At 41.3% G+C, this 26,134-nt stretch overlaps 1 protein-coding gene across 2 annotated transcripts in view; it reads left to right on the plus strand.

Moving 5' to 3' along the window:
- JARID2 (jumonji and AT-rich interaction domain containing 2) overlaps positions 1-26,134 on the plus strand; it is a 212,067-nt gene that overhangs the window by 99,567 nt on the left and 86,366 nt on the right. For both annotated transcript variants that reach the window (XM_071451384.1, XM_071451376.1), the window contains exon 3: positions 21,177-21,318. In XM_071451384.1, the coding sequence (XP_071307485.1) occupies positions 21,177-21,318 (142 nt within the window). The remainder of the gene's footprint in view (positions 1-21,176; positions 21,319-26,134) is intronic.

The raw sequence follows: 26,134 nt of genomic DNA on the forward strand, positions 1-26,134 counted from the left end.
TGTGGGGGCATTTTAGAAATGACTTTCTGTTTTAAATAGTTTGAGAACTATTTGCTCCAGCGAGACATTTCTGAGGCCATTAGGCTGTGTTTAATTGGAACAGGTGTCATGTGTGCTGTAAGCCCTATTGTGTCAACCCTGGCAGTAAAGTGGTTTTAGAAGAAAGAGCAGAGATTCTGTCACTGCTGATGGCCACAGTAGCCAATTCAGCAAGTTGCCTGACACAGCTGCCAATGTACCATACTCTTCACCTCAAATGCCCTACTGTGTTTAGAGGCTTGGCTTGTTTAAAAGTATGGGATGACAATCAAAATGGGTTTAGGGATCCTTGTAGTGATGTGGAGTAAACTGAAAGCACCAGTAGACTGGTGTCAAGTTATTTTAGGTGTCATTGATCCACATCTGAATGTAGAATTTCTAATGTGAAAAGCAAGAAAATCAGTCCCCTTTTTAGAGCACTGAAACTCTTCAGGAATTAGTCACATTTGTTTCACGGCTCATAACAGCCTGGGAGATTGGTCTGTGCTCTGAGTGCATGCCTCCACATTTCAGTTTGCTTTCATTTGAATCTTTTTGGTTTAAAATCTGCAAGAAACCATTCTGAAATAACTGCTCTCTTTAAGTAACTGATGATGATGAGAGGTTCATCACATAGCAGATCCGTTCCAGAGCTTGTGGGTGAATGTCTTCCAAAAAATAAATATAGCCTGGTACATATACTGTTAAATCATAGCAGATTGCTTTCCATAGTAATAAATGTGTCTGCATTTTTAAATCTCTGTGTGTATGTGTGTGTCTGACTAGCACAGATTTATTACAAGCAGTTAAGGTGATGTTTTATTCAGAATTAGTTGAATACATGTTTTCAATAACATGCCTTTGATGCCCTTTGTTTCCCAGTTTAAATGAATTTAATACTGGGGGTGTTGTTCGTCAAGTCAAAGGTATGGAAACCTTGGGCTTAGGGCAACAAGAGGTAACAATGACAAGCTTAACTCATAAGTGTTTTTTCTGGTACCTCTGAAGGAATTTCCATCTCTGAGTGCTAAAGACTGCTGAATTTCCACCCTTATCCATCCTGTTTTCTTCCTGTATGAGACTGTTAGTGAGCATTGCAATCACAGTCAGGACTGTGTGATGTTTCAGATCTGTCCACTAAGAGGCTAACTCATTCCAGATAAGCCCTGAACAGGCAACATTCATTTTTTACTTTGCTCAGAATTTCCTGTGCTTTGTTCTGCATCTGTTTGTGAAAGACTGCGTTATCTTTGAAAGCCTTCATCTTGTTTTCTTTATTCAAGCTATACACTAAAATGGAAAAAAGGGAAGAGCTGGAAGGAGCCCAGCTGGAGCAATCTGCCAAAGATCCCACAGAGGGATGGAGCTGGCAAACTCCTGAAACCTCATCAGCTGACCTCTGATACAATTTGGGAAGCCAGGAGATAAGCCATTTTTCCTGCTAAAGGTTTGGCAGCCTCAGCCAGCCATTCTGAGTAATGCCTAAAGACCACACCAGAATTTAATTGCGTTTTTCTCCTCCTTCCTTCATCCCTCACTCAGCTTCAGAAGTGGTTGACCTCAACAATATTTCAGTTCAGCCTCTTCTTAGTCTTTGTGTGTGTGTGTGTATGTGTGTAAACAGACATGTTAGAACTAAATTTCATCTTGACTTGTTCTCTTCCAGACAGATTGTCTCAAAAGCAGGTTCTTCCTAAAATACCTCCCTCAGACAGTGGTTGATGTCTCTGGTGCTGTGAAAGGTGAGAGTGTTCCATGGCCGACTGTTTTTAAAGATGCCCTGCAAGCACCCCAGTTAAGTTACGCTTCCTGTGTATGTGGATGGATTGAAAGAAGCTTAAAAGTGATGAAAATGACACAGAAGGAGTACAGTTTTTTTCCTTTCTTCACAACGTGGGAAATTTCTTTGTGTTCAGGGTGGAAATGTTAGCAAGAGGGTGCAATGATAGAAGTGTGTCCTTTCATATCTATGTATTTTCTCATTGAGAAAAGGCATTTGAGTTGTATATGCACATACAGGTATACTGGATGGACATGGCTGAAGAGGAATTTCATCCCCCTTTTTTTTTCCTGACCCCTGCACCCTTGCTGGGATGTTGAGATCTTGTTTTAGAGCCTCAGGCTCTCTCTCAGTCTGTGGCTCCATATGCCAGAAGGAAACTATAAGTTTGCATTGAGCCACAAACCTGAGGCTTGGTACAGGAGTGGGCTCAGGCTGGGGAGAGGCATATTCCTGTTACACAGTCTGCGTGCAGGACTTAATTTCTCTCCCCTCCTCTTGGTTCCTGTGGTCTATCTGTCTACAAACATGCTGTTTCTCTTCCAAGGAGAAGGCACCTAACTTTTCTCTTTAATGTGACAATCTATTTGATGGGGCAGTAAGCAAATAAGTCTGTTTTGCCAAGATAATAAAATCTGGTGCTTTCTAGAGTAGGTGTTCTGCCTCTTTGCATCTCGGGAGGTCAGCAGCAATTACCTTCAGGTGGAAGTCATGAATAAGGGATAGAAGTTACAGGAATGTGGCTTGAATTCCAAATCTTCTTGAAACGTGGTTTTTTGCTGCTCTTCTCCCCCTCCCCAAAATCAATTGAAGATGGCCTTTTGTGCAACAATGAGGTCTGTGGTTAGGGACTAGTTGTCAAGTTTTATTTAGATGGAAACCTGTCCCAGAAGCGTTACCTCATCTCATTGTCTTGCAGGGATGAACTTCAAATGACAGTTTACATTTGCCTGGAACTGACCTTCTCTAATTGAAATGAACAAGGCTGTCTTATCTAAGTAGATAAACACAGCACATTTGCAATTGTAGATTTAAATGCACTCTTTCATAGATTACCTTGGAACAGTATGGCACTGTCCTTGAATATTTAAAGTCTCATTAACAAGAGACCAGAATTGAAGAGTAAATGTTCTTTGTGAAAAAGAGGTTTTTGAGCTGCAAACTGATGCTGATCTCTGCTAGGCTAGGGGAAAACTGTTTGGTACAAAGTCCCCTTTATGCCAGCATGGAAGGCGCTCCAATAAAACTGGCATGCAAAGTCATGAAGGTTGATTAACATCCACAGCGTTACACAGGGTTATATACAAATACTCTGCTCATAAAGTAGAATAAATGGGCCGTTGGTTAAGGCATTGCTTAGCACAGAAAACCACCTTTCTTTCTGTTGTGGATCTAGGCTTCTGTCATTAACAGCCTGGAAAGCAGACATTTTAGAAACAGTTGATTAGAAAAATGAGTTTAAAAACTTCCTGCAAACTTGAATATTGGGGTTTATGGGGAAAGTTTTGCAGACTTTCAGATTCTCTGGCATAACTGGATATCGAGATGGTTCTGGATTGCCACCTGGCTGGATCAAAATTTTAACTGCTCAGTTATTTTCTATTTAAAATAATTTTGGACTTGCTGGGGATAGTCTCATGAAAACTAGATTGCAGGGAAACTTAAAAAGGGACAGACTCTTGTGAGAAAGAGTCTGCTCTTCAGTCTATGCTTTCCTGCTTGCAGGAGAGGTTCTACCAGGACAAAGGGCTCAGAAATCTTACCGAGGTTTTAGGAAAACAACTTTAAGGTTTTTTTCTGTGGCTGATGTCCCTCCTGACCTTTGTTGACTAGGCAGTTCTTAAGGCAGCAGGAATGAGAATAGACTGAAGGAGGTGGTGTTTTCCATGCTGTTTGTTTCCCTTTACTCAGATTGAAAGCAATGGAAAAGTACTGGTTTGGTGTCCTCTTGTCACAAGAAGTCCTCAGTTCCCTAAAGTACTAAGGACAATAGGAAGGATTTCACTGAGCTTTTGGTGGTGTGTCTGCTCTAAAGTTGAATTCTGTTCTGCAGCTCAAAGGAGGTGGTTCTCAGCCCCAAGGTTTGGGAGCTGAGTAGTGGGTAGTAGTGGCAATTTCAGTAGGATTTGGCGAATTCCTGCAGTATGAGGAGGGGGGAGATGCCCTCTATAAGGGGCAGATTTTGTCCTGATGTGGCCTTTTAAGCACAGAAGATTATCTGGAGGGTAGCACTACTTATACAGGTCCTGCTCTTAAACCTCGCGGGGACATGCCAAATGAAAATACGATTTCAGCAGAATTAATTTGCTAAGGTGCAAGAAACTTCTGTTTCAAAAGTGCACACATTTCTCTCTGGCCTCTGCCACCCCTACTCCAGAGCTTGGAGCTCAACTGACTGTAGGTACTGTTGTGAGGAAAAACTGGGGTATGGCCCTTCTGATTGACCCCTCAACACAGAGCTCACTTGAGAACTTAAAAAAAAATGCTCGCTTAGTCAGAAACTACAGAGAAGAACAAAGGGAAAACTGCTGGAACCTCATGGATTTTAAGAGCTTCCCACATTTTGCTTCTCAAAATTCACTAAAGTGCTATCGATGTTTAACTCTACACTTAAGTTTAACTTGCAGTTTTGCTGTACTTACTAACAGCTTTGTGCAGCACATGTTGCTGGTTGCATTTGTGTCATCTCTAAAAACAGAGCATCCAAAACCCGCGTAGGTCCCCGAAACACTGATGCATGGCTTCCTTCCTGGTCCAAATCTGGCAGCGTCTGCTGCCGCTGCCTGTCGGGAGAGATATTCCTATTTATACCCCTTGCTCTCTGTGAAATGTAGGTCAGGATTTTTAGCTTATGATTGCCCATAGGACAAATAATTTTCAGATACTTCCATGTTAATACCAGACAATTAGGAGTACTTCCTGTCTGTTTATCTGAGCTCTTCATCTTTAGTTGACAATCTTTTTCCTCCTTTTTAACTGGAAGGAGGAAAACGTGTTTTGCTGTTTCTCAGTGTACATTTGCTCTACAGCAACTTGTGTTTTTTATTCTGTCTTTGTTCTCTTATTTCTTGGGCTGCCTTTGAAGTGTGAGGATCTGTTCCCGTGCCATGCAGTGCCATGCCGTGCCAGCAACTCCAGGCTGCTTGCTGCAGGCTCAGTGTTACAGCCGTGGAGATTTCTTTTTTCCTTTCCCCCACCCCAACTCCTGGGCCATCCAGCCTAATGTGAGAATAGATTGGCCTTAGTATTTGGAGAAAAGATCTGTAATAAGCACTGGGGACATGCTGGTAAAAAGCATCAGCATGGTATACCAGCTCTGTTGGAGTACTGACTCTACATTAATTCTCTAACTTATAATTAGCTATATTAAATTCCAATTTTCTGAAAGGAACCATTATCAAATAACACTCTGTTTGAAATCTCAAAGAAACATAAGGAATGAAAGCTTAGTCCTCTTATGCTTTCATCTTTCAGAAGCAATCCCTATCTCAACATCTTGACCTACATTTTCTTTTTACCCTCTCCAAGAAACATTGTGTGGATTTAATGTCTCAGAAGGGAGGTAAGGTTTTTTTTAATGCGTGTGTATGTGTTGACATATAAAGTTTGGGAAAAACAATGAGGCCTTCTTGTCCCCAATGACTTTTTTTTTTTTTCCTTAAGGCTTGAAAGTATTTTCTATAGTATCTCTGAGGCAGATTTTCATTTCAAAAAGCAATTAAATGTAGAAAGTCCAACCTATTATTTTATGGTCCACTTATATAAATCTTGCTTCTGCCAAAGCCTTTCCTGATTATACATGGCAGTAGAAAAATAAATTGGCCTTTCATTCCTTCTTGCATCCTACTCTCCATTTGCATCTAGTGGTACATTTTCTTTTTATGATTAAACGGGATGGTTTTTATGTTTGTTTATTTTGTGGGAGATGGTATTTTTAAAATACTGGTTTTTTTCCCATTGGTTCTCACCCTTACTGTGTAGCTGTTTGGTGTTACTAATAAACAGTTTTATATGGGACTTAGGCTTTAACCAGGGTGTCCTGAATATGCACAGGAGCAAAGGCTGTCAGTACTGCTTTCCCATTAGATTGGTCCATCATTCCCTGTTCAAAAGGTATTTCCAATACTCAGGTGTGCTTGATGCCATCTCTCTGCTTCATCCCACCACAGAGCTTTATGTCCTGTCTTCTCCAACTGTTGCCATGGCATTGCCCTATGTGGGAACGGGAAGAATTCTTCTAGAATTCTTCTGCCTTTTGTTCAGTGGGGTTTTTCTTAGTTTCGGGGGGGGGGGGGGGCGGGGCTGGTGTGTGTGTGTGTCTTACCACTCATAACACATAAAGTGCTAAATGCTTGCTTAACACTAACACTATTTAGTAGTCCTTGCAGCTTGAAAAACATTCTAACTCTAGGAAGACTTTGTTTGAACTGTTATAGTTTACTATGTCTGTGCAGCTTTTTATTCACAGGGTACTGTAAATGTACAGAGGGATTCCATTTGTCTTTTTTCCTTCTCCAGTATTGTCACATCATATTGAAATAGAGTTAGGCAGTGTTTTGACTATCAATAATGCACTTTTGGCCCTAGATCAGGGAATTTTTTTTGATTGTAGTAATACAATGGTGAACTTCAGCATACTCACAGCCTCCTGGGTATATTTTGAAAGCTCATTTACCTCTTTAACATATATTTCTATGCTGTTCCATTGGATGTACCTCCCACCCCCTCACTCCCATTTCTCTGATGCTGTACTTAAAACAAGAAATATGCTAATGGGTGTTAGCCTTCAATTACACCAATGCATGAAAGGAACATTCTGTGTAATGGGTTCTTGGCTGGGGAGGTGGAAACAGTATTCTTAAAAAATTGCAAGATAGTACTTTATCTCCTTTGCTTATTTGGAAAGATAAAATCATTAAATGCACATCAGTGTATAGTCTTGACTGTATAAGTGTGTGTTGATGGCTGTTCCAAGGTTTCTATTAAGTCAGGAAGCTGCTAATGCTGTTTCACTTCCTCTTCTGATGCCCTGAAACATGAACAAAAAAAGCTGTTTAATAGCAGCAGAATGTTTCATGGTGGTGGAATTTAACTCCTCTGGGGGCTGGTTTGTCAGGAAGTCTCCTTAACATTTCAGAAGCCTTTTCTCCAGCATCAGGTTTTCAAGTGGCTGCCCCCCTACCCCAGCTCTCATCTCTTCCCCCTGTGGTTTGCCTGTAGAGCTCACAAAAGGGAGGTGAAAGTAAGGTTAAGCTGCTGGTCTCAAGAGCTGGAAATAGAGATGGAAATTGCTTGGCTTGTGAGGAGCTTTTCCTTAAAGGCTGTTACAGCACTGATGTTTCCTGTGCCGATGCTTCAGAGATCTGCAGAGATAATGCTGGCAAGAATCAGATGTTGTCCCCCCAATTAAAACAGGAACAGTTTCCATGTACAGTGTGTCAGGTGGCCGAAGCTGGCGTTATCCGATGCCTTTAACGTGGCCTCACGCTCACTTTGTCCTGTGCGCCATTCCTGCAGCGAGATCCTCGGAGCTCAGCTGATGCCTGAGCACAGGCTCTTCCTGCTTTATCCCCTCACCTGCTCTCCATTCGCTGCAGTGCTGGATATGGTCTGGGAGGGGAGGGATTTCTCCTAAGTGTCTCCCAGCTGCAGATTTTTTTCCTGGCGTGTACTTTTCCATTGCACTTTCCCAGCAGGTAGGCGGCCGCGGTGCATCAGAGAGATGTCCACCAACCTCTACCCCCGCTGTCAGCACTGCATAGGAATGGGCTGGAACCCCTACATTAGGCAGGGGCTCCGTGCTCAAATAGAGGTGAAATGTCATTCTTGACGTGCGAGCCTGCAGCAGAACAATTTGTTCATTTGTGTCAGGCTTTCGTATTGCACTTGTGCTTTTCAGTTTGCTGCAGTTGGTCTCAATGTTTTGCTGTCACGAGCCTCCTCTCCTCTGACAATAACCCTGCACACAGATTACAGGGGACTAAGTGCAACAACAGAGCAGTTCTTCATCCCAAGCATGGAGTGTACTCCTCTGACCTTTAATTTTAAAAAGTGAGGAAATTATACTACTCACTTGCCTCCCCCTACAAGAAAAAAAAAGGAAAAAAAATTCCCCTGAGAAGATAAAAATACAGATATGCAACAGATTTCAAAGTAAGATAGGTGGATTTTTTTGATTTGTTTTTTTTTTTTTTTTTTAAGCATTCTGCTTTTGCAAATATGGATGAAATAGGTTTACTTGCTGTATGGTAAAAAAAACCAACTTTCTATGACTACACTGCTGTTTCATGTGTTAGAACCATGTCAAGTGTTTTAAATAATATATTTTTATAATCAATTTAGCAAGCTAGATGAGAAACCAGTGACAAGGAGGAAGGTATCCTAAAAGATCAAAGGCTGAGTTTTGGGAGCTTTCCAGGTGGTTGAATTTTCATGTTGCTTTACCGTATATTGAAGATACTTTCTGTGAAGGAAAGGAAATAAATGCTGGGTTGATGGTACCAAGGGGAAGAGTTCTCTGCCTGGAGAAGCAGCTCTGGTTTTCCCCTGAAGAGAGCTCCCTTTCCCTATTAGCAGCGAGGTGCTGAGCCTCATGGATGACATTTAGGGTTACAGACAAAAGCCTTTGAAACCAACAGCTAAAAAGAAATGTTTGAGAATTACTCAGGCAGCTTTCTCCCCTCCCTCTTTCTGGGATGTCACAGGGCCTTATGCTGGCCTGGTTGTCAAGTCTATGTTAAGGCTCTGAACAGACATGTGAGCACTCAGCTGGCAGGGAATTTGAGATCTGGCTGCAGGCAGGCAATGCCGATGCATCCCTGGCATTGCGGGAGGCAGCCTTCCTCCCTGCCTGCAGTCCAACCAGAGTGCCCTGGCCTCCTGCACTAGGGGAGGGCTGTCTGGCATGGTGCTGAAGAGGCTAGGGTGATATATTAGAAGTGTCTGTGACCTATTTTTTTTAAAGTCAGTTGATATTTAATTGCTGTAAACTTGGAGATCGTAATTCAAGTGCTTAGTAGAATGAGGTGACATGCCAGAGGGGGCAAAAAAAAATTCTTTGTCAGCAAAAGAGGTTGACAGGTTGACTCCTGGAGCTGACTGATGGATGATCTGAGAGTTAGAGAGGGCACATTCACTAAAAAGTTATTGAAAATGTGGAGTAAAAGTAATTAAAGTAGTTTAATTCAAATATCTGTCATATGTAACTTGAGTTCATGTGCAATACATAGCATTTAGCTTGATTAATTTTTCCCAGGACAGGATGAGGACTTTTTCTCTCCTTTGACTGAAAGTTCAGAGTGCCTCCAGTGAAGGGAGGGCTGAATCCATGCTTGTTTCTGCTGGCTGCATGGGACAATCACTCTCGCTCCATCAATAGGCTGTGCGTTCTTGCAGCAAACAGGATCCCCATCGCTCATGTCACACTGGGGGGAAAAAATTTCTGTCTGTCTGGAGGGCTGCCCATGCTCCTGGCAAAAGTCATGAAAGGCAAATCCTCAATGACATGCATTAAAATATCAAATGGGACTATGCAATTAGAAGTATGTCATTCAACGTTTGCTTTTCACAGCTTTTGTCACAGAGGCACAGAATTAGAGACAATTATGCAGAGGATAACCTCCCCAAAAGGGCTTTCTGGCAGTTCTCTTGTCTTTTCCCCATCCTTTTTCTTAGAGCACACTGCTGTGTTGGAGCCCTCCTACTCTTTCAAAATCTGCTGTTTTGTTTACTTTTGAGGTGTGTGTAGAAGCCAAGCCATACTTTTATGTCTCTAATAATTTTATTTAATTTGGTTTACTTGAGAAAGAAGTAACTCAGGCTTTCTGTTCTTGCTGCTTTGCATTTGCAAATGGAGGAGGGCTGTCCCAGTCCATCAGAGTGTTGATGTTACATAAGAGCCATGCTGCATTCTTAGCTCCTGCTGCCAGCTCTTCAGGCTTCTCCAAAGACTGCAGCAGAGGGCTGGCCTGGCTCCTGCCTGCTGCTGCTTTCACCAGGGAATGTGCAAGGACAGAACACCAGTTCCAGAAACAGGCTTTTCTTCATCTCCATCAACCCAGATCACACAAACCCAGCCTGTTTGTGTGATCCCTCACCACAGATCACTGGGAACTGTGCTTTGTTAGAGGAAAAGCAGGTAGGAAGTGTTCACCAAGACACTGTTTTGCTGTTGTTCCCAGTTTCATGCAGATATGCAGTTTTCAAATTACACAATCTGTAAGGGTTTCCTAGAAACCCTAACAAATACAGCCAAGCCTTGCTAAGCCTCTAGGTTTTAGCAGCACATTTCTTCCTTTTCTGGCTCACAAGAATTCATTGTTACTGAGACATTGCATGCCGTTTTATTTTCCTTGTTGTTTTATTTGCACATTCATAAATTGCATTTTCTTCCAATTAGCAGACTCTTCCTTGCTTTACTGTGTTTGCCTTCACCTTCTTTCTTCCTCCTTCTGTTATACTCTGTGGAGACACAATTACTAATTTTTACTTTCCAGTGTAGAATAGCTGTTGTCTAGAGACATGCTCTTGGCAAAGCTTTCTTTCTCATGTTACTTAAAATATCAGAATGACTTTTTAAAATTTTCTTTTTCATCTTTACTAATCTCTAGTCCCTAGGTGCCAAGGTATGGATAGTTTTGAAGTGTGCATTTATTGTTCCTTTGTCCATCCATACCTAGTGGAAACTTAACTCTAACAGGATGAGTCTAAAGGCATAGCCCTGTGTTGCTGGGGTAGGGGGAAATAACTGAAAAATGGGACTGCTGTGGTATATTACAGCTAAGCTAGCTCTGTAAAAGTGGAAGGGGAGGAATTGCCCCTTCAGGAAGGGGAGGAATTGCCCTCACCTATTGAAATGAGTGTGACAAAGACCTGAAACAGTGTTTAGCTTGTTTTACGTCATTCTAATTTAGCAGTGTCATCCATGTTCTTTCCTTCACATGGCGGGCATTTGGAGTGAAGGACAAGTGAAAATACTTTGGAAATAGTCAGTAACTTTTCTCCAGATAGCTCTCAAATTGATAAAACAAAACAAAAGGTGGAAAGAACAAAAGGAAGAACAAAGCATTTAAAAATGAAAATATTTCTTTCACAGGTATATTGCAGTATTTCTTTACTCTCTCCCATGGGGTGTCACCCCACTGTTTTTCCATTCAGCTGTAAAATTCCCCAGGAAAGGCAGGGTAAACAAGACATTATGGTTTTGCCATAAAAACCAAAGAAGAATTTATTTGTCCCTCACTGATAATTTTGTTAATACTTGGCAACTTAGACTTTTCTCTATCTCAGTGGTTATGCTGATATTTCAGTTGCTGATACTCTTGAACTAAATGGAGATAAATTATATTTTTTGTGGACCTGCTTGTGTCTGGAATTTCTAATAAAATGCATGTTTAAATCTGTTTCCAGGCTGCATATGAGAGAAGGTGTCTTATAAGACAGATGCAAATCTAAGGGCACTTTACTCCAGAAATAAAGCCACTCTATCCAACACCAAAATCTATGCAAAATCTCACACCACTGAGGGATGCGAATAACACCAGCCCTGTGTCTCATGTCATGGTTAATGTCTGTACCCCTCCCTGTGTTTCACTGTGGAGGCTGGGCTCACCACCTTTATTTTACGTTTGGGTGAGCTGAGGTGCCTGGAGAGGAGGTGGCATCTCCAGGGGCACCTGCTTGGCAATGGCTGCATCTGGACAGAGTCCAGGTCCCTGCATCCTAACCAAGCTCTTTTCCTGGTGTTGGTGTTCCTGTTTTTCTGCTGAAGGCTTCATGCCTTTTCTGACTACATATCTGAACATCAAAGCTCTATAGCTCACATTTGGAGTCCTCTTGTTCCTTTGAAGCTTTCTGACTGCAGTCAAAGGAGGCTGTGGGACTGAGGTAGATTCGAGTTGTGTGCATTCAAATATTCAAGTGATTCCTTGTCAAAGTACAGGAAGAATACATGGTGCCCGTTTCCCCGGTGCTAAAAGGGAGTGTTTATAGCACCATAAAATTGACTGTGTTTGTTTGTCAAAACTTAACGGTCTTTACACAGCCTGGTACCAACTTACCAGAAATGCTGCTGCTCTCTCCTTATCATACAGCTCCAGGGGCAATTGGTAGGAGCTTGATAGCACAATGGTACAGTATAACACACAGCGAGCAGCTGGTAAGGTGGTTATCAAGTCTCTTTCCTCCTCTCTGTTCTGCTTCATTCAGGACAGCTCTGGCTTTTGGGTTTGGGGACAATTGTTCCTTAGGTTTCCTTTCCCTCAGCCTCCCCTCCGTAAAATTAAGAAGAATATTGCAAAAAATCCAAGAGTAGCCATTTGTGATTTTAAGCTATGACTTAGTTGTCTGCATTTGTAGGAAGGGGGTTTAAGAGGAATGAATCTGTTCCCCCAGCTTTTTTTTGGGTCAGCATTACTGCTGGTGTCTCCCTCACCTGTCAGTGAATACCTAGCTGGCTGCTCCGCCTGTTTGTTACTCTTGATCCCTCCCTCATCCAGGCCACACCATTATGGAGCCCAGGCTATGGCCTCCATTCTGCCCTTATAAAGCATAAAGTGCCAGAAGAGGTCATGTGTTTATGTGGAGGAATGAGAGGTTCAGAGTTTTCATTATGTCCTTACAAGTGGAGAAATGTCTTTAATCAGAGAAGTGTGTCTCTTTGAATACTTAAAAAAAAGCCAAAACAACCCAAACTTAAAATAACAGAAGTATGGACAAATATCAGGTGAGGTTTTCCTCTATTTATACAGTGCAGACATTGGGAGGCATTTTTGGGGTGCTTTATTAGTTTCTCTTGTTTTAAATTTCTTTTGGGTGCATTTTTCATAAATCGAACAGGGGCTTGAAGTATGTAATATGGCCTGAAGTAGTTTCGTGGCAGAATTAAATTAGGTTCATTTTTGACTGTTGTATTCCTGTTTCTATGAGTTAATAGCATCCCAACCTCAGTCCAAACTCCCCCAGATGAAAACAAAACACCATAGGAAGTGTTGTGTGGAAACAGAACCGTTAATTTTGATTAACACAGGTAATGGACTAATATGCAGGACGCAAAGTCACAAAATGTCCTTGATGCTTAATAGTGGTTTTGGATGGAGCTGTAATGGGAGTAAGGAGGTTCTTTCAACCTGTATTATTTAATCAGTTCTCTTTGGTGATCTGGTCTTCTGACAGGCTGACAAACACATCTTTTGCTGTCATGTCGTTCATGCTTGGCTTCTGTGGTAATGATGTATATCTACATATAAAAGCACTTTTCTAGTCAGTTATGAAGACTGTACAAGCTATTTGCTAACAGTCTTTGGCATAGTGGTACTGCTTTATGCATATGCTCTGTTATGTACCACAATCAACCTAATGTCCAGTGGCTTGTCATCTGAAGAGCCCACGTGCTGTTAATTACCATCATGGTGGCAGCACAGTGCATCGTGTGGCGTAAACGATAATGGTTTCATTCTGTGGCTTTTTTATTTAGAGGCAGAAAATTGTTGTGGTTTTGCATTACCAAATTAGATGAAAATAGCCTTATGACAACTATCTTAAAAAAAGTGGACAGGGAATTCATATCTTTTATCCCAGAGAAAAATGTGGTTTGTTTTGTTTTTAAATTATGTCACTATCATGAAAACCCCGTTCTTTAGTCTCTGAGATAACCAGAGCATGAAAATAGGCCTTATTTTTGAAGCATGTTGTCTGTTTAATATGTAATGCGATACCTTGTCATGCTGTGACAATGTGACAGATGGCATTTGCACTATAAAACTAAATTATCTTTTGTGCATAGCTATACAACAGCTAAATACAGTGACTCAGTACAGTGTGCTGATTAATGCAGACTGCAGATGTTTTAGAGATACCGGTGTGTTTAAACTTAGCATCAAATGATTAATGTATTTATTTAACGTGTCTACCAAGATTTTGGTAGTGTTTCAGCACACAGTCTAGTGTGTAAAGGATGGTTCTGGTAGAAGTCAAATTTAGGATTACAGACAATGCAATGTAGATTTGTATTATATGCAACTGGCTGGCTGTTACTTATGAAAAATGGTGAAAACAAATAAACTTGTATATAAAGATACAGCTTATAAGAAACTGTAGCGCCCTGTAATTCAAAATTGTTTGGATTAAAAATGACCTCTAAGATAATCACATTGAAGTGTTAACACAGCACTAAACCTGTGTTAACAGGTTTAGTTAACATGTTCCAAAGTGTAACATATACATACACATCTTTTAAATACCTTCACGGATGCTCCCTCAACCACTTCCCTGGGCTTGACCAGTGCTTTTGAGCCCCTCTTCCATGAAGAATTTTCCAGATATCCATCTAAACACCCCCTGGTGCAACTTGAGGCTATGTCCTTTTGTCATATTGCTGGTTGGCTGGGAGAAGAGACCAACCCCCACCTGGCTACAGCCTCCTTTAAGGCAGTTGTGGAACATGATAAGGTCACCCCTGAACCCTGTTTTTTCCAGGTTCAACAGCTCCCTCAGCTGCTCCTCACCAGGCTTGTGCTCCAGACCCTTCCCCAGCTCCGTTTCCATTCTCTGGGCACACTCCAGCCTCTCAATGTCTTCGTTGTGGTGAGGGGCCCAAAACTGAACACAGCACTCAAGCTGTGGCCTCACCAGGGCTGAGTACAGGGGGCAATCACTGCCCTGCTCCTGCTGGCCACTCTATGCACACACAGGTATCATCCTGGCTGGTACAGGCCAGGATGCTGTTGTTGGCCTTTTGGTCACCGGGGCACTGCTGGCTGTTGTTCAGCCAGGTGTCAACCAGTGCCCCCAGGTTCTTTTCTTCTAGGCAGCTTTCCTGCCTCTCCAGATCCCTCTGCAGAACCTTTCTACCCTCAGCAGGTAAATGCTCCTGCTCCTGCTGGTGTTGTGTGTGAAGTGACTGAGAGTGTCCTCAATCCCCTTGCCCAGGTCATTGATGAAGATGTTAAACAGGACTGGCCCCAACACTGAGCCCTGGGGAGCACCATGGGTGTCCAGCTGCCAACTGCATCTGACTCCATTCACCAGCACTCTCTGGGCCCAGCCATACAGACAGTTTTTAAGCTAGCAAAGACTGCACCCATCCAAGCTTGACCAGCCTGTTTCTCCAGCAAAATGTGTGGGAAATGGTGTGAAAGACTACACCAAAGTCTAGGTAGGCAATATCTACAAGATTGAAGGAAAACAAGAGGTGTGTGTGAGACACCAGTCTATTGCTGGTTTTGATATGTATATAAAATATGTGTGAAACATTCTGCACCTCTGTGAAACAGGTGGCCAGAGTAAATATTTAAAGAGATAAAAATTTTTAGATGAAGATAATCCCTCCCCCCCCTCTGTACTTTAGGCATAGAATTCATGTTGGTGATCTTCCATGGTGTGGTTATGCTCAAGAGTTTGTCTGTGTTCAGGTGGTGCTAAACTTCCAGACCATGGTGTGGGGTGGTTAACCTTCAGACTTTATAGCACTGCAGTCAAACCCTTTGTTTTCAAACTTTTGTGCCAGCTCTCCTAAATGGGATGTTGCAGAAAGAAAAAATCACTAATATTTTTAAACAAAATAACAAAAAACTTTCCTATACAACTCCCAAGACTGCACAGCTGAAATGCTCCATGCCAATGTATATACAATCCCTGCTATTTATTACATGCTCTCATAAGGATCATTGTCATGCTAGCATGGTGACAATGCTGTCTTGAGTAAATCCCTTTTTTAACTTACTGTAACTTGTGTTTGTTTTGCTGCTTGCCCTGGAGACTGGACTTTTCTACCAGCCCAGAGTGGTTCATCTTGCAGGGATCAGGGAGGAATGCAGGGAAAGGGTTGCCAGGAGGAAACCAACTCAGAATCTGTTGGCAGTGGGAAGAGAGTGTCCCTGTATAGTCAAGAAACACCCAGGAGCAGAGTTACACATTTCACATATTGTTGAGATCTGCAGGATGGCTCCTCTGGACTGTGGACCCTCTGATGTTATCTGATACAGAAAGCTGTGAATATGGTCATGTTGAAATTGTCTTTGTTTAGGTCATTTAATGGTTTTGATATCTTTGGCTTGTGTTTGTGGGGTGTTGAATACTGATTTTCCTAGCATAATGGCTTTGTGGGTTGCCTTTGACTGTGGGAACTGACTGGAAATACAATTGAATGTATTTTTTTTTTTCCCTAAGCTGCCTTAGGACTGGGAAACAGTGAGCTAAAATAGGTGTTGCTCTATTGTAAGAACATGGAAATGTTCATGCTGAGATGCCTTGTTGGCATTAGAGTAAGTGATGTGGAAATAGTGTTTTGGAAACATTGTGAAAGTCTCTTCATCTAACCACTTAGTTAACCAACCACATGATGCTGAAATTTGCTCAGATGCTCTCCTTTGGTTTCCTGATTATTCAGTAACTTTAATAATGAAGAACATACCAGTAATTGCAATCTCATCTATTTATAAAATAAACTAACTCCAAACCCTCCCTTACATTTTTGCTGTCTTCTCTTACGTTGCTGCTTTTTGCTCCTCTCTTCCCCAGCAATTTTCCTTCTGTTCATTTATGGTTAGCATCATTTTTTATTGTCAAAACAGACCTGGGTATGTTCCCAGGTATTGGGATTTTGCATCACATCTTCAGATGCTCCCAAGACCTGTCCTGCAGGTGCTTGTCAGTCATCTCTCCAGATGACCAGAGATGAGTTACTTCATGAGAAGAGTTGAGAAGAATTGTAGATGGCTGCTAGAAGTGTGTGTGTATCACCAAAAACAGTAAGGTCAGCAAATGTGTACCAATGTAAATGATGCCCTGCCTGTGCTGGAATAGTTATGTCTTACTTGCTAGGCTCTTATGAGAAGCAATCCACTTGAGTCAGCGCAAGCCCCTTGTAATAAGCTAATTTAAGGAGATTTAGCTATTCTTTACATACTGTTTTTGGTGAGCAGGACATTCCAATTGCTGGAGTAGGCTCAGCAAGCCCTCTGCTCAGCTAACAACTACATCTGAGGAGCAGAGGGGGTGGTGGGCTGCCGTGAGAGCAGGAGGGAGCACGCTGTGTGCAGGTTGTAAAGCCATAATATCCATATTCTGTGTGGGTCACCCGAGAGGGTATGGCTCAGCTCTCATAGCAGAGCCCTTCTGCACGTGAAAAAACAAACAAACTTGTAGCCACAGACAGATTGGAAAACATTCAGTGCGGAAGGCATATAAATAGGAGGTGATAGAAGTCTCTGTAATAATGACTAGTATGCAGAAAGGGCTTTTGTGCTTTCTCTGGCTTGTAACAGAGTAGATGAAAAAGTGACATTTGCTGCTTTTTCTCAATACTGAGAAGTGGAAATTCTTTTTTTTTTTTTTTTAAGCAGCCTGTATCTAAAACTGTGATTTGGTATTGCAGCATTTGTGGAAGTTTAAAAACGAATTCAGCAAAACTGTGAAGTTGACATTTATGTGACTAAGATACATTTTAGAGAGGATGTTAAGATCTCCACGGTTTGATTTTAAGCTACCCTTTGTAATTATTAGGAATTAGTAATTGGCCTTTCTCTGAAGGCATCTAGTCTTGATCAGTTAGAACCAGAACAGTGTATTTAAGAGATCATAGATGTCATTTGATACACGAATTCCTGTATTGTGACTTAATTAAATAATTCATTATTACTGACTTAATTAAGGCAGTGTTTATTCAGCGACTTTGAACCGTTCAGTGTTTCAGTTCTTTTTAAACTTTGCCTGCTTCTCTGTATAGATATATTATTATTTCATGTAAGTCATTTTAATATATGAAATCCTACACTAACTTATAATGCAAGTTGCTGTACTTTCAAATTTAATTTTAATGAGGGTTTTTTTTTAAAATCTAATTTGACTTTTAAAATAAAGATTTTCTATTAGAGCAATATACTCTTATTTTTATCAACCCTGATTTATTCTGCCAGTTATTCAGGTCTGGTGGTTGATCATGAGTCCAGCTGCCAGGGAGAAGACAGTGAGAACTGGGGCTGAGATGAGCCTAGTGGGCAAGGGACAGGCAGCCTCTGCCAGCTCTTCAGCAGCTGAGAATGTCATGGACTTTGACAGGAGCCAAGGCTTGCTGGCATTGTGGTTTAGAGGTTGAAAGGCACAGCCATAGAAAAGCAGTAGAGGAACTATTTGTCCCTTTGATTTGATTTGGCTCTTGAGGGCTTGCTGATTCCTTGACTGTTGCTGAGTGCTCTCAAGTAGCCACTCCTTGGAGTGGTTCAGCTTTCCAGACTATGCAGAAGAGTGTTTTCTCACTCAGCTGCTTTTCTCTCTTTATATACATACACAACTGCAGTACTCAGCTTTTAGGAAATATGAATGCCTGCTGCTTCCTGTAGTGTGGCTGATTGGTCTTGGAGAGTCAAACCCACATGGGTTGATGCTCCTTAAGTGCACCAAGCAGACCTGTATGTCCTGTCCACTGCACCGACGCCAACTCATTAATGGTGATAGGAGTGCCTGAGTATCACTTGGCAAAGCTGTGAGGTCCCCATCCTGTCCTGGGGCCTCCAGACCTTTTATAGCTCCCAATTGATGCACAGCAGTAAAGAATGTGGCTTATTGCAGTTAGAGATAACAGGAATGGCGTTTGAAGGAAAAGGTATCTGAGGGCAAGCTGAATGCATTTGATATAAAAATGATTGAGTGGCAATAAACTTTATAACAGTCTGCTTCAGCATGTACTTTCTCTCCAGTGCTTGAAAGGAGGCTTTGGGTTGTGCCTTTCATCACTTCAGAGTGGATTTTGCAATTATGCTGGCCCTGAAAACCTGTAGAACATGACACCCATTCCCAGTATTTATCAGTATCTCTCATTTGTAGTTTTATGCCTCTGTTTTAGGGCACTTGTTTTAGTTGGTTCCAGCGGATGATAGCTAACATCAGTTATGGGCAATATTACTGTGGCCTGGAATGGTGCTGCTTATGATGAATAATGGTTGGCAAACAGATACTTTTTTCCTTAAGGAACACAAATCATTCTTGTCTCCCAAGTGAGCTGATGGTTTGGCAAGGTGAAGGGATGAATAAAAATTGCCTTCCAAGTTCATGCAAGTTGACAGCCTGAAAGGTGATTTTCTTGACTCATATACTTGAGGTTCCTGGGTTTTACATATGGCAAGTCTCCAGAACAAATATTACTTTTGGAAAACCTAATCAAATTCTGCCATAAGAGTTAAGTTACTGAGTGTCAGGCCTCAAATGATACGCTTGATTTAGGCTTCTCTGGAGTTCAAAAATTGTAAATTTTATCAGCAGTGGTTTCATGGAAAAATGCAAAGCAAAAGTTGAAACTTTTATAAGAATAAACTTAGGCACTAGAGCTTTTAGAGGGGTTGAGTTCAGCATATAAATATAATCTGTTCAGTGTTTTTTCAAAGTTTGCCTTCATTTCCTTGGGAATGCTTTGAAGGGGATGCCATCACCCCACGTCATATTGTGTTTTTACACTACAAACCCTTTTGTAGTATCATGTGCTGATACTGAAATTTGTTTTATTTGGTGGGTCACAGTTTGAGATCCCTTTAATGAAAAAGAAATATCAAAAGGAATTCAACAAAAGGGGAGAGTAAATGTAAATTGGATCGTTTTACTTCTCCCCAATAGTCTTATGCTGGCTAGAAGAGACAATTTAATCCAAAAATTGGTGTGTAGTTTCAACTCGTGATTTGTCTATTAGGAAAAAAAATTGAGCTACCAGTTCACCAACTCTTCCGCAGAAGAAAACCAGAACATGTTTTTACTTTGTAGGTGCAGCTTTTAAAACAGTATATGCAAAATCTGCAGCATGTGGCCACCACATAGCCCAAGTCAAGAGAAATCTGGTGTAGTTCAGAATTAATATGAGCAAACTTTGTTTGGGAAAAGAAGAGAGAGATATGATGCAGGCTTTGGATTAGGAATTAAAAATGGGCACTCAGAGTGATTAGGTTGGAATTGGGGGAGGTTCAGAGCCCGTTGGCAGTCAGTGTGTCCAGGCAAGCAGTGAATAAATGGCCTTGTGGGGAAGGAACATTTGGCTTCAGCTGTGTGGCCAAGCTTCCAGGACGTAGAGACAGCAGCTCACTGGGGGAGGTGTCTTTGCTCTTGTTCTGGTTATGCTTCGTTGTCTCTTTTGAGGTGAGCTTGGTTATATAATGAGTAAATGCACTGGTGTGCTGGATGGTGATTTTCCTGAAAACTGGGTTCTGAAATGGTGTGGCACTGATACAGTGCTGGTGGAAATTCTTGAACTGCAGTTCTTAGTAAGTGTTTTCAGTGCAGTACTCTGGCCTGGCTCATCTTGGAAGGGCAGCACAGCCCCCCCTTCCCCCCCACCTTCCCCACCACATTTTCTTTTCTAAGGTGCAATTATAGAGAGACTGCAATGGTTAAGGGAGGGAAGTCCTATCAGCATTTCTCTAAGGAAATACAGCTGTGAAACAAAGCTTTGTTATGCCATATCTGAAACTATTTGGGTAGAGAGATGAGAAAGCATTCTCCTCGATAAAATTGCAGCTCCTCTGGTAATAAGCTCTTATAACAATAGTGAGCTAATAAAATTGTTTCCTCCCTCTCATCCCAGAGCCTGCTGAAGAGTATGCTACTATTTTAATTCTTCTTTAAGTATGAGTGGTTTCACTGCCTATCTGCTGTGGTTTGTGAGTCATATTATATTGTAGTTACTTGGTGGCATAGAATACACAAAATTTGTTAAATGGTATGCTTACAAAAGTCCAATGCTGTTTTCCATTTGTGTGACTCTGCTTGCTGTATTATTGCTCTAGGAGAGAAAAGGCACAAAAGGGTGGGCAGCTGTGGCCTGTGTACCTTTGCTGCCCTGTCTACTTTTTCTGGCAGTCTGGAGTTATCTGTAGATGAGTGACACTTGGCCAGAAGAATCAAAGTCAGGAAATGGGCATTTGATGTTCACTTCTTTGGGATTTCGGATTTTTTTCAAAGGATCATAAATTGCAGTAGTTGGAAGCACTGGAATAAAGAGCAAGATGATGTCAAATTGAACCAAATGGTAGCTTAATTTTATATCAATCCACAGATAAATGCAAAATACTCTCGTCTATGCTAGTCATAGGAATTCTGTAAAACAGGAATAAACTTGACTAAGCTGTGTCCCTTTTTTGAATGTGACAGGATTATAAACACTATTGCAAATGCTCCTATCACAGTTATTTTAGATTGGGGTGTTAGAGTTAACCAAATCAGAAACAGGCAGACTGGCAAATTTTTATTGGAGTGACTCTATGCAAAATCAGTGTTATCAGTCTATCTCTTTGCAAGACAGTTGCTTTGAGCATCAGCTCTCTATTGTAAGTGTCACATGTGAATTTTATAAAATCAATGCAGGTTTTGAATATTGTGTACTCTTTTGTCATGTTTGCAGGACTTCTCACTAATGGCCAATCTAAAGGATTAGGACCAGGATCAGAACAGCTGGAGAATGAGAAGGACGATGCATCGCAAGTGTCCTCAACAAGCAACGATGTTAGTTCTTCAGATTTTGAAGAAGGGCCCTCAAGGAAAAGGTCAGTAATGAATTATGATTAAAGTAGAGCCTTTCTTCTTTGTCCCTTTTGTCTTAGACTGTTTTTTATGTTATCAGAAGGGTATGGTTGTGCCTACTGCCTGCCGTACCATAAATGGACTTTCCAGCATGGATTCTTTCTATGAACAGCAAAGATATAGCAAACTTTGCTCTATCTTTGGTAGCAAAGATGGTAGTGATGGTTCTTGTTGCTGTTTTGGAAAGCATGGAAAAGCAGTTGTTATTTTACAGTGGATGAATGCTAATTTAAATGCCTTAAGACTTTCTCCTCTCCTGGCTTTTGCCTCTCAGGCCATGTCAATATGTATGTGTGTACAAATTCAAGGAAAGCATCAGTAAAGTAGTTACTGTTACTGTTGTTATTTTTAGTTTTCAGTGAATTAAACCATGTAAAGTTAAAAAGATAGAAAAGGACAAAACATGCTTCTGAGAAGAGGAACTGCTTAGTAATTCGGTGCAGTGGCTATTGGTTGCAAAGAACTTCTTTGAGATACTGCTGCAGCAAGCTGCCTTCTCTTTCCTAGAAGTCACTGAATGTGCAAAATGTGGGTTAAAATCATAGACCTTAAGCCAATCAATTACACAAAATATGCTGAGAATGCAGGCAGCTGGGAGTTGTCCTCTCTGTGAAGTAGGAATGAAAACAGGCTGTCTAGAAAATGCCACTTAAAAGAGAGAATCAGAAATGCTTCCTCAACCTTTTTTCCTTTGCACTTCTCATATCCTAGTTCCAAACCGGAAAGAATTATGTAGTAATAATAATAATAACACCAACAGTATCTTTCAAACAAAAGAAGTATCCCTGTTTTCTGTATGACCTTATAATTCCACTGAGAAGTCTGATGGGGTGAGGAGGAGGACACTCTCCTGTTCCTGTTCCAGTGTTTTCCATCCCTGGTTCCCACAATCTTTTCTGGAATAAACTCATACTCTAACTAATTATGCTCACTTAGCTCATCGGGTGTATCAGAATATTAATTTATATTATTCTATATTTTTTATATTTATATATACATATAAAATTTATGTAATCTTCCGCACTGGTAGAAGTTTTGCAAGGCTTATTGCACCTTGCTGCTGGTCAGGGCAAAGATGTTTGTGTTCTGATTTTGGGCTTTGTGAGATACAACAGAGGATTGAAAATTATTTCTGCTGAGCTGTTTATGTGACATCTGCTGTTGGTGTGATCCTGGGAGACCGTGGTCATTATTTCATGGCCAGCCTGTTGCTTGCCCATTGTCTTAAAGAATTTCTGCTTCCATGTACACTTAGTTTGGCCCCTCATTCCTGAGCTGTGCTGGCATAATGGCTTGCAGGGTCACACCATCAACAGCTTCAAGAAGCTGGTTGGGATTAAAAATCATAGCAAGAAGAGGAATTGACTATTTTTGACAAGTTTCTGCATTTTAACCTGTATGAGACTTTAATCTCTTGTTTAGAGTATGGTTGTAGGAGCAGCTGCTGGTGCAACAGGGAGACATCCTCTTTTGTGGCTGGCAAGGGGCAGGAGTGCTTGTCCCTTACGCTGTACCTGCTCCTGGTGCCCTGCACAGTCCAGCTTCAGAAATAAGTAGGATTTCCACATTACCAGTCTCCAGAAACTGAGTACTTTGGGTGAAATGTTTTTCAAAGAGTATCGAGTAGGTTTGCACTGAGTGAATTCAGACCCTTGAGAGGCAGCTAGGTGGTTCAGGCATAAAAATAGGGAACTTAGTGCCTTTGGTACTTTTCAGATTAAAACGAACAAAAAAACCCAGGCCCAACACAGACCCAAGATGAAAACTTTTCTGGCTTTCATGGAAGGCAAGGCATCATTTCACTACTTCTTCAAGCATCATGAATTGTTGAAATAATATTACAGCTGTTCTTCTGTTGCTGTGAAGGAGTTTGTTCTTGTTTTGTTTCTATTTACACCCAACACAGACTTATACCTATTTTTTCTTCCTCTCTGAAGTTCCTCTTTGCAGGCAGACCTTTTCTGGGCTCCTTCTCTTAAGCTGTAGGTGGAGCATGCTGAGTGTTTTATGTTACCTTCTTATTTCCTTTTAGGCTTGTTGTTTTATTTAGCTGAATATGCTTGAATGTTTCTTCAATCCAGGTTATTTTGCAATCCTAGAAGGAGTTGTGGATAATTGGGAGTCCAGGATAATTGGGTAAACAAAAAACATGCAGGAAAGTGGTGAGGGGGCAAATGGGACTGAAATGGAATCTGTGGGTTGACTGCCTCAGCTTACCAAGTTTTGACAAGTTATGTCCTCTTTGTCTTCCTCCAGGGTTTCTCAAAATCAAACTTTTCATTGTCCCTTCAGCTGTGTGTATAACTAGTGACACTCTTGTGATAAAATACATGTTTAAAAACTGTAGCTTTAGCAATGTACTCTGAACTAACCATTATATGTAAGTTATTACTTATTTCTTTATAGCTTGCAGGGTTTTGTTGGGTTGGTTTGTGGTTTTTTGGTGGTTGGTTTTTTTTTTTGGTGGTTTTTTGTGGGTTTTTTGTTTGTTTGTTTTCATTTGTTTGGGGTTTTTTGGGGGGGGTAGTTGTTGTTTGGTTTTTTTTGGTGAGGGGTTTTTTTTGGTGCATGGCAGGAATGGTTTTTCAGAAGCTTGAATGCATCTTGACTTATTCCTTCTAGAGGAATAAGCCACCTGTATTTCACACTAGTGATGGAAACAGTGCTAAGGAAATAAGCATAGTAAATACAGGAATCTGTTGAAAGGGCTCCAGTTTCTTTAGTAGTTTAAGACTCTGGTTTGACCTTTCAGTTCTTCAGTGAAATGGCAAGCTGGTAATGTGGAGGCAATCTTTTCCCAGTTTCTTCTTCCTGTCTCTTCTGATCTGCTGTGCCTAGGAGTCTTCTGGCTCCTGCCCATCAGTTCAGGGACTAACCTGGCAGCATTTCCTCCCCCTGAGTAGAGCAGGTCACCTTACAGAAAGGGAATAGGGATTCATGCATGTGTGCAGCATGTGTGTGGTTTTAGATTGCGTTTATAGTTGATCCAAACTCCTCCAGTTTCAGAGGCAATTTGCTCAAGAGCCTGGATGAACAGGAAGTGTAAGTTCTTGTAGCAAACTGAGTGAAGGGTGAATTTCCTAGCAGTGAGCATTGCCTTGTGGTCTCACTGTGCCAATCATCCCTATTGTAGATTTTCCTTGGGTCAAAAACTACTTAGTAGATGCTCCCAATGAGTTCCTGGACTTACCTGTAGGTGAGTAGGTGCTGGCATCTGTGGGGGAGGTAAATCCCTACCAGCCTGGCTGTGGACCAGTGAAAACATCACTGACAGGTATTCCTTTTTTCACATATATATGCCAAACAGAATGACACAACAGCAGAACCCCCAGCCAAGCACACCTTAAGGTTTATCAATCTATTTATTTTCCAGTTTCAGCCCCTTTTCTAGTAACATAGCTTGATTAAAGAGCCATAAAGAGTGCTGTGGTGGAAGAAAGGAGATGGCTGTTATGATGAAAGTGTGCAGATTTAATATAATACTGCAGATTTTGTTTGGAAACTCACTTTGTTTGATGGAGCAGGGTTTTTGAATGCAGGGGCCTAACACTGTTAGGCTTCAAGTGGTTCCAGCCAGTCAGCATGTAGTCACTAATTGATACCTTTGCTTTCTGGGGACTGGAGGAATCTTCTTACTCAAACAGGTTTGCATCTGATGCAAAAATTTCCATCTCCATTTCTTTTTTTACATGTATAATTTTCTACTGTAACAGTATTTGTGGTGCTGCAGATTTCAGCTGGTGGTGGTGATAAAGAGGAAAAGGAGTACATGTACAGCTTTGCCCCTTCACAGCCTCCAGATAAGTCCAAAAACTGTAAGCCCTTCTTATAGAGTAAATGGAGTCTGGGGAGGATTGGTAGTGGCAAGCTCAGTACTTCAAAATACTTTGTTTGTTTGAGTTTACACGCAAAAGTATGGAAAACATTTGCTTTGATCTGAGCTGCATGTATTACTAGTGGCCAGGTCTGAGGGGAGGCAGCAGGGTAATCCTAAGTGGTAAATATTACTTTCAGCCAGTAAAGGTGAAAAGTGCCAGCATTTTATTCTGACATCTGGCAAAAGCCAAGCATTTACATGTTGCACTGAATCTGTTGTGCAATGGGTTGCTGTTTAGTTGCCATGTAAATGAGAGAAGTTGCTGGTTTGTTCAGTGCTTTGGGGAGAGATGAACAAAACTGTTGGTATATGGGCTTGAAAAACTACCAGATCAGGTGGTCTTCACTATGTAAAGATCACACATTTTTCAAAACCTATGAACAAAAGGTTATTGCTGAAGGAGAAGTTTAGCTTCCACCTAGCTGCATGTTTTTGTTGTGAATCTCCAGTTTCTAGCTATGATTCTCAGTTGAGAAAATCAGTAAGTAACTGGCCAAAGGTGTTTGGTCTCTGTGCTTGATGCTGGTACATTTTTATGGGCAACTCTAAAGACTACAGCCACTGGCAATTAATAACAGTCTGCAGACACAGCTGTAGGTTTTCTAGCAATGAGTTGCCCATCTTACCCAGTGTAGTGGTTTTGGTTTATTAATTTGAGATTTTGAGGAAAGGACATGCAGAGCAGACTTGATGTGACATTACGTTGATCTTTGGTGGTAATAGGCTATTGCTTGCTTCCTGTTACTAATCAGGTGGCTACTCATTTACGTGGCCCTCTTCCCAGAAACTCACACAGGGAATTGCCAAATGCACAAATGCATTTATCTTTTATTGTGAAGTTGTGTTAATACAGCGCTGTGCAGAGTGGGAAGCGGTTGACTGATTTTGGTAACTGTTAAAGT

Source organism: Agelaius tricolor, unplaced genomic scaffold (assembly GCF_023055355.1).
Source record: "Agelaius tricolor isolate 1412-34295 unplaced genomic scaffold, bAgeTri1.0.p SCAF_2, whole genome shotgun sequence".
NCBI lineage: Eukaryota > Metazoa > Chordata > Aves > Passeriformes > Icteridae > Agelaius > Agelaius tricolor.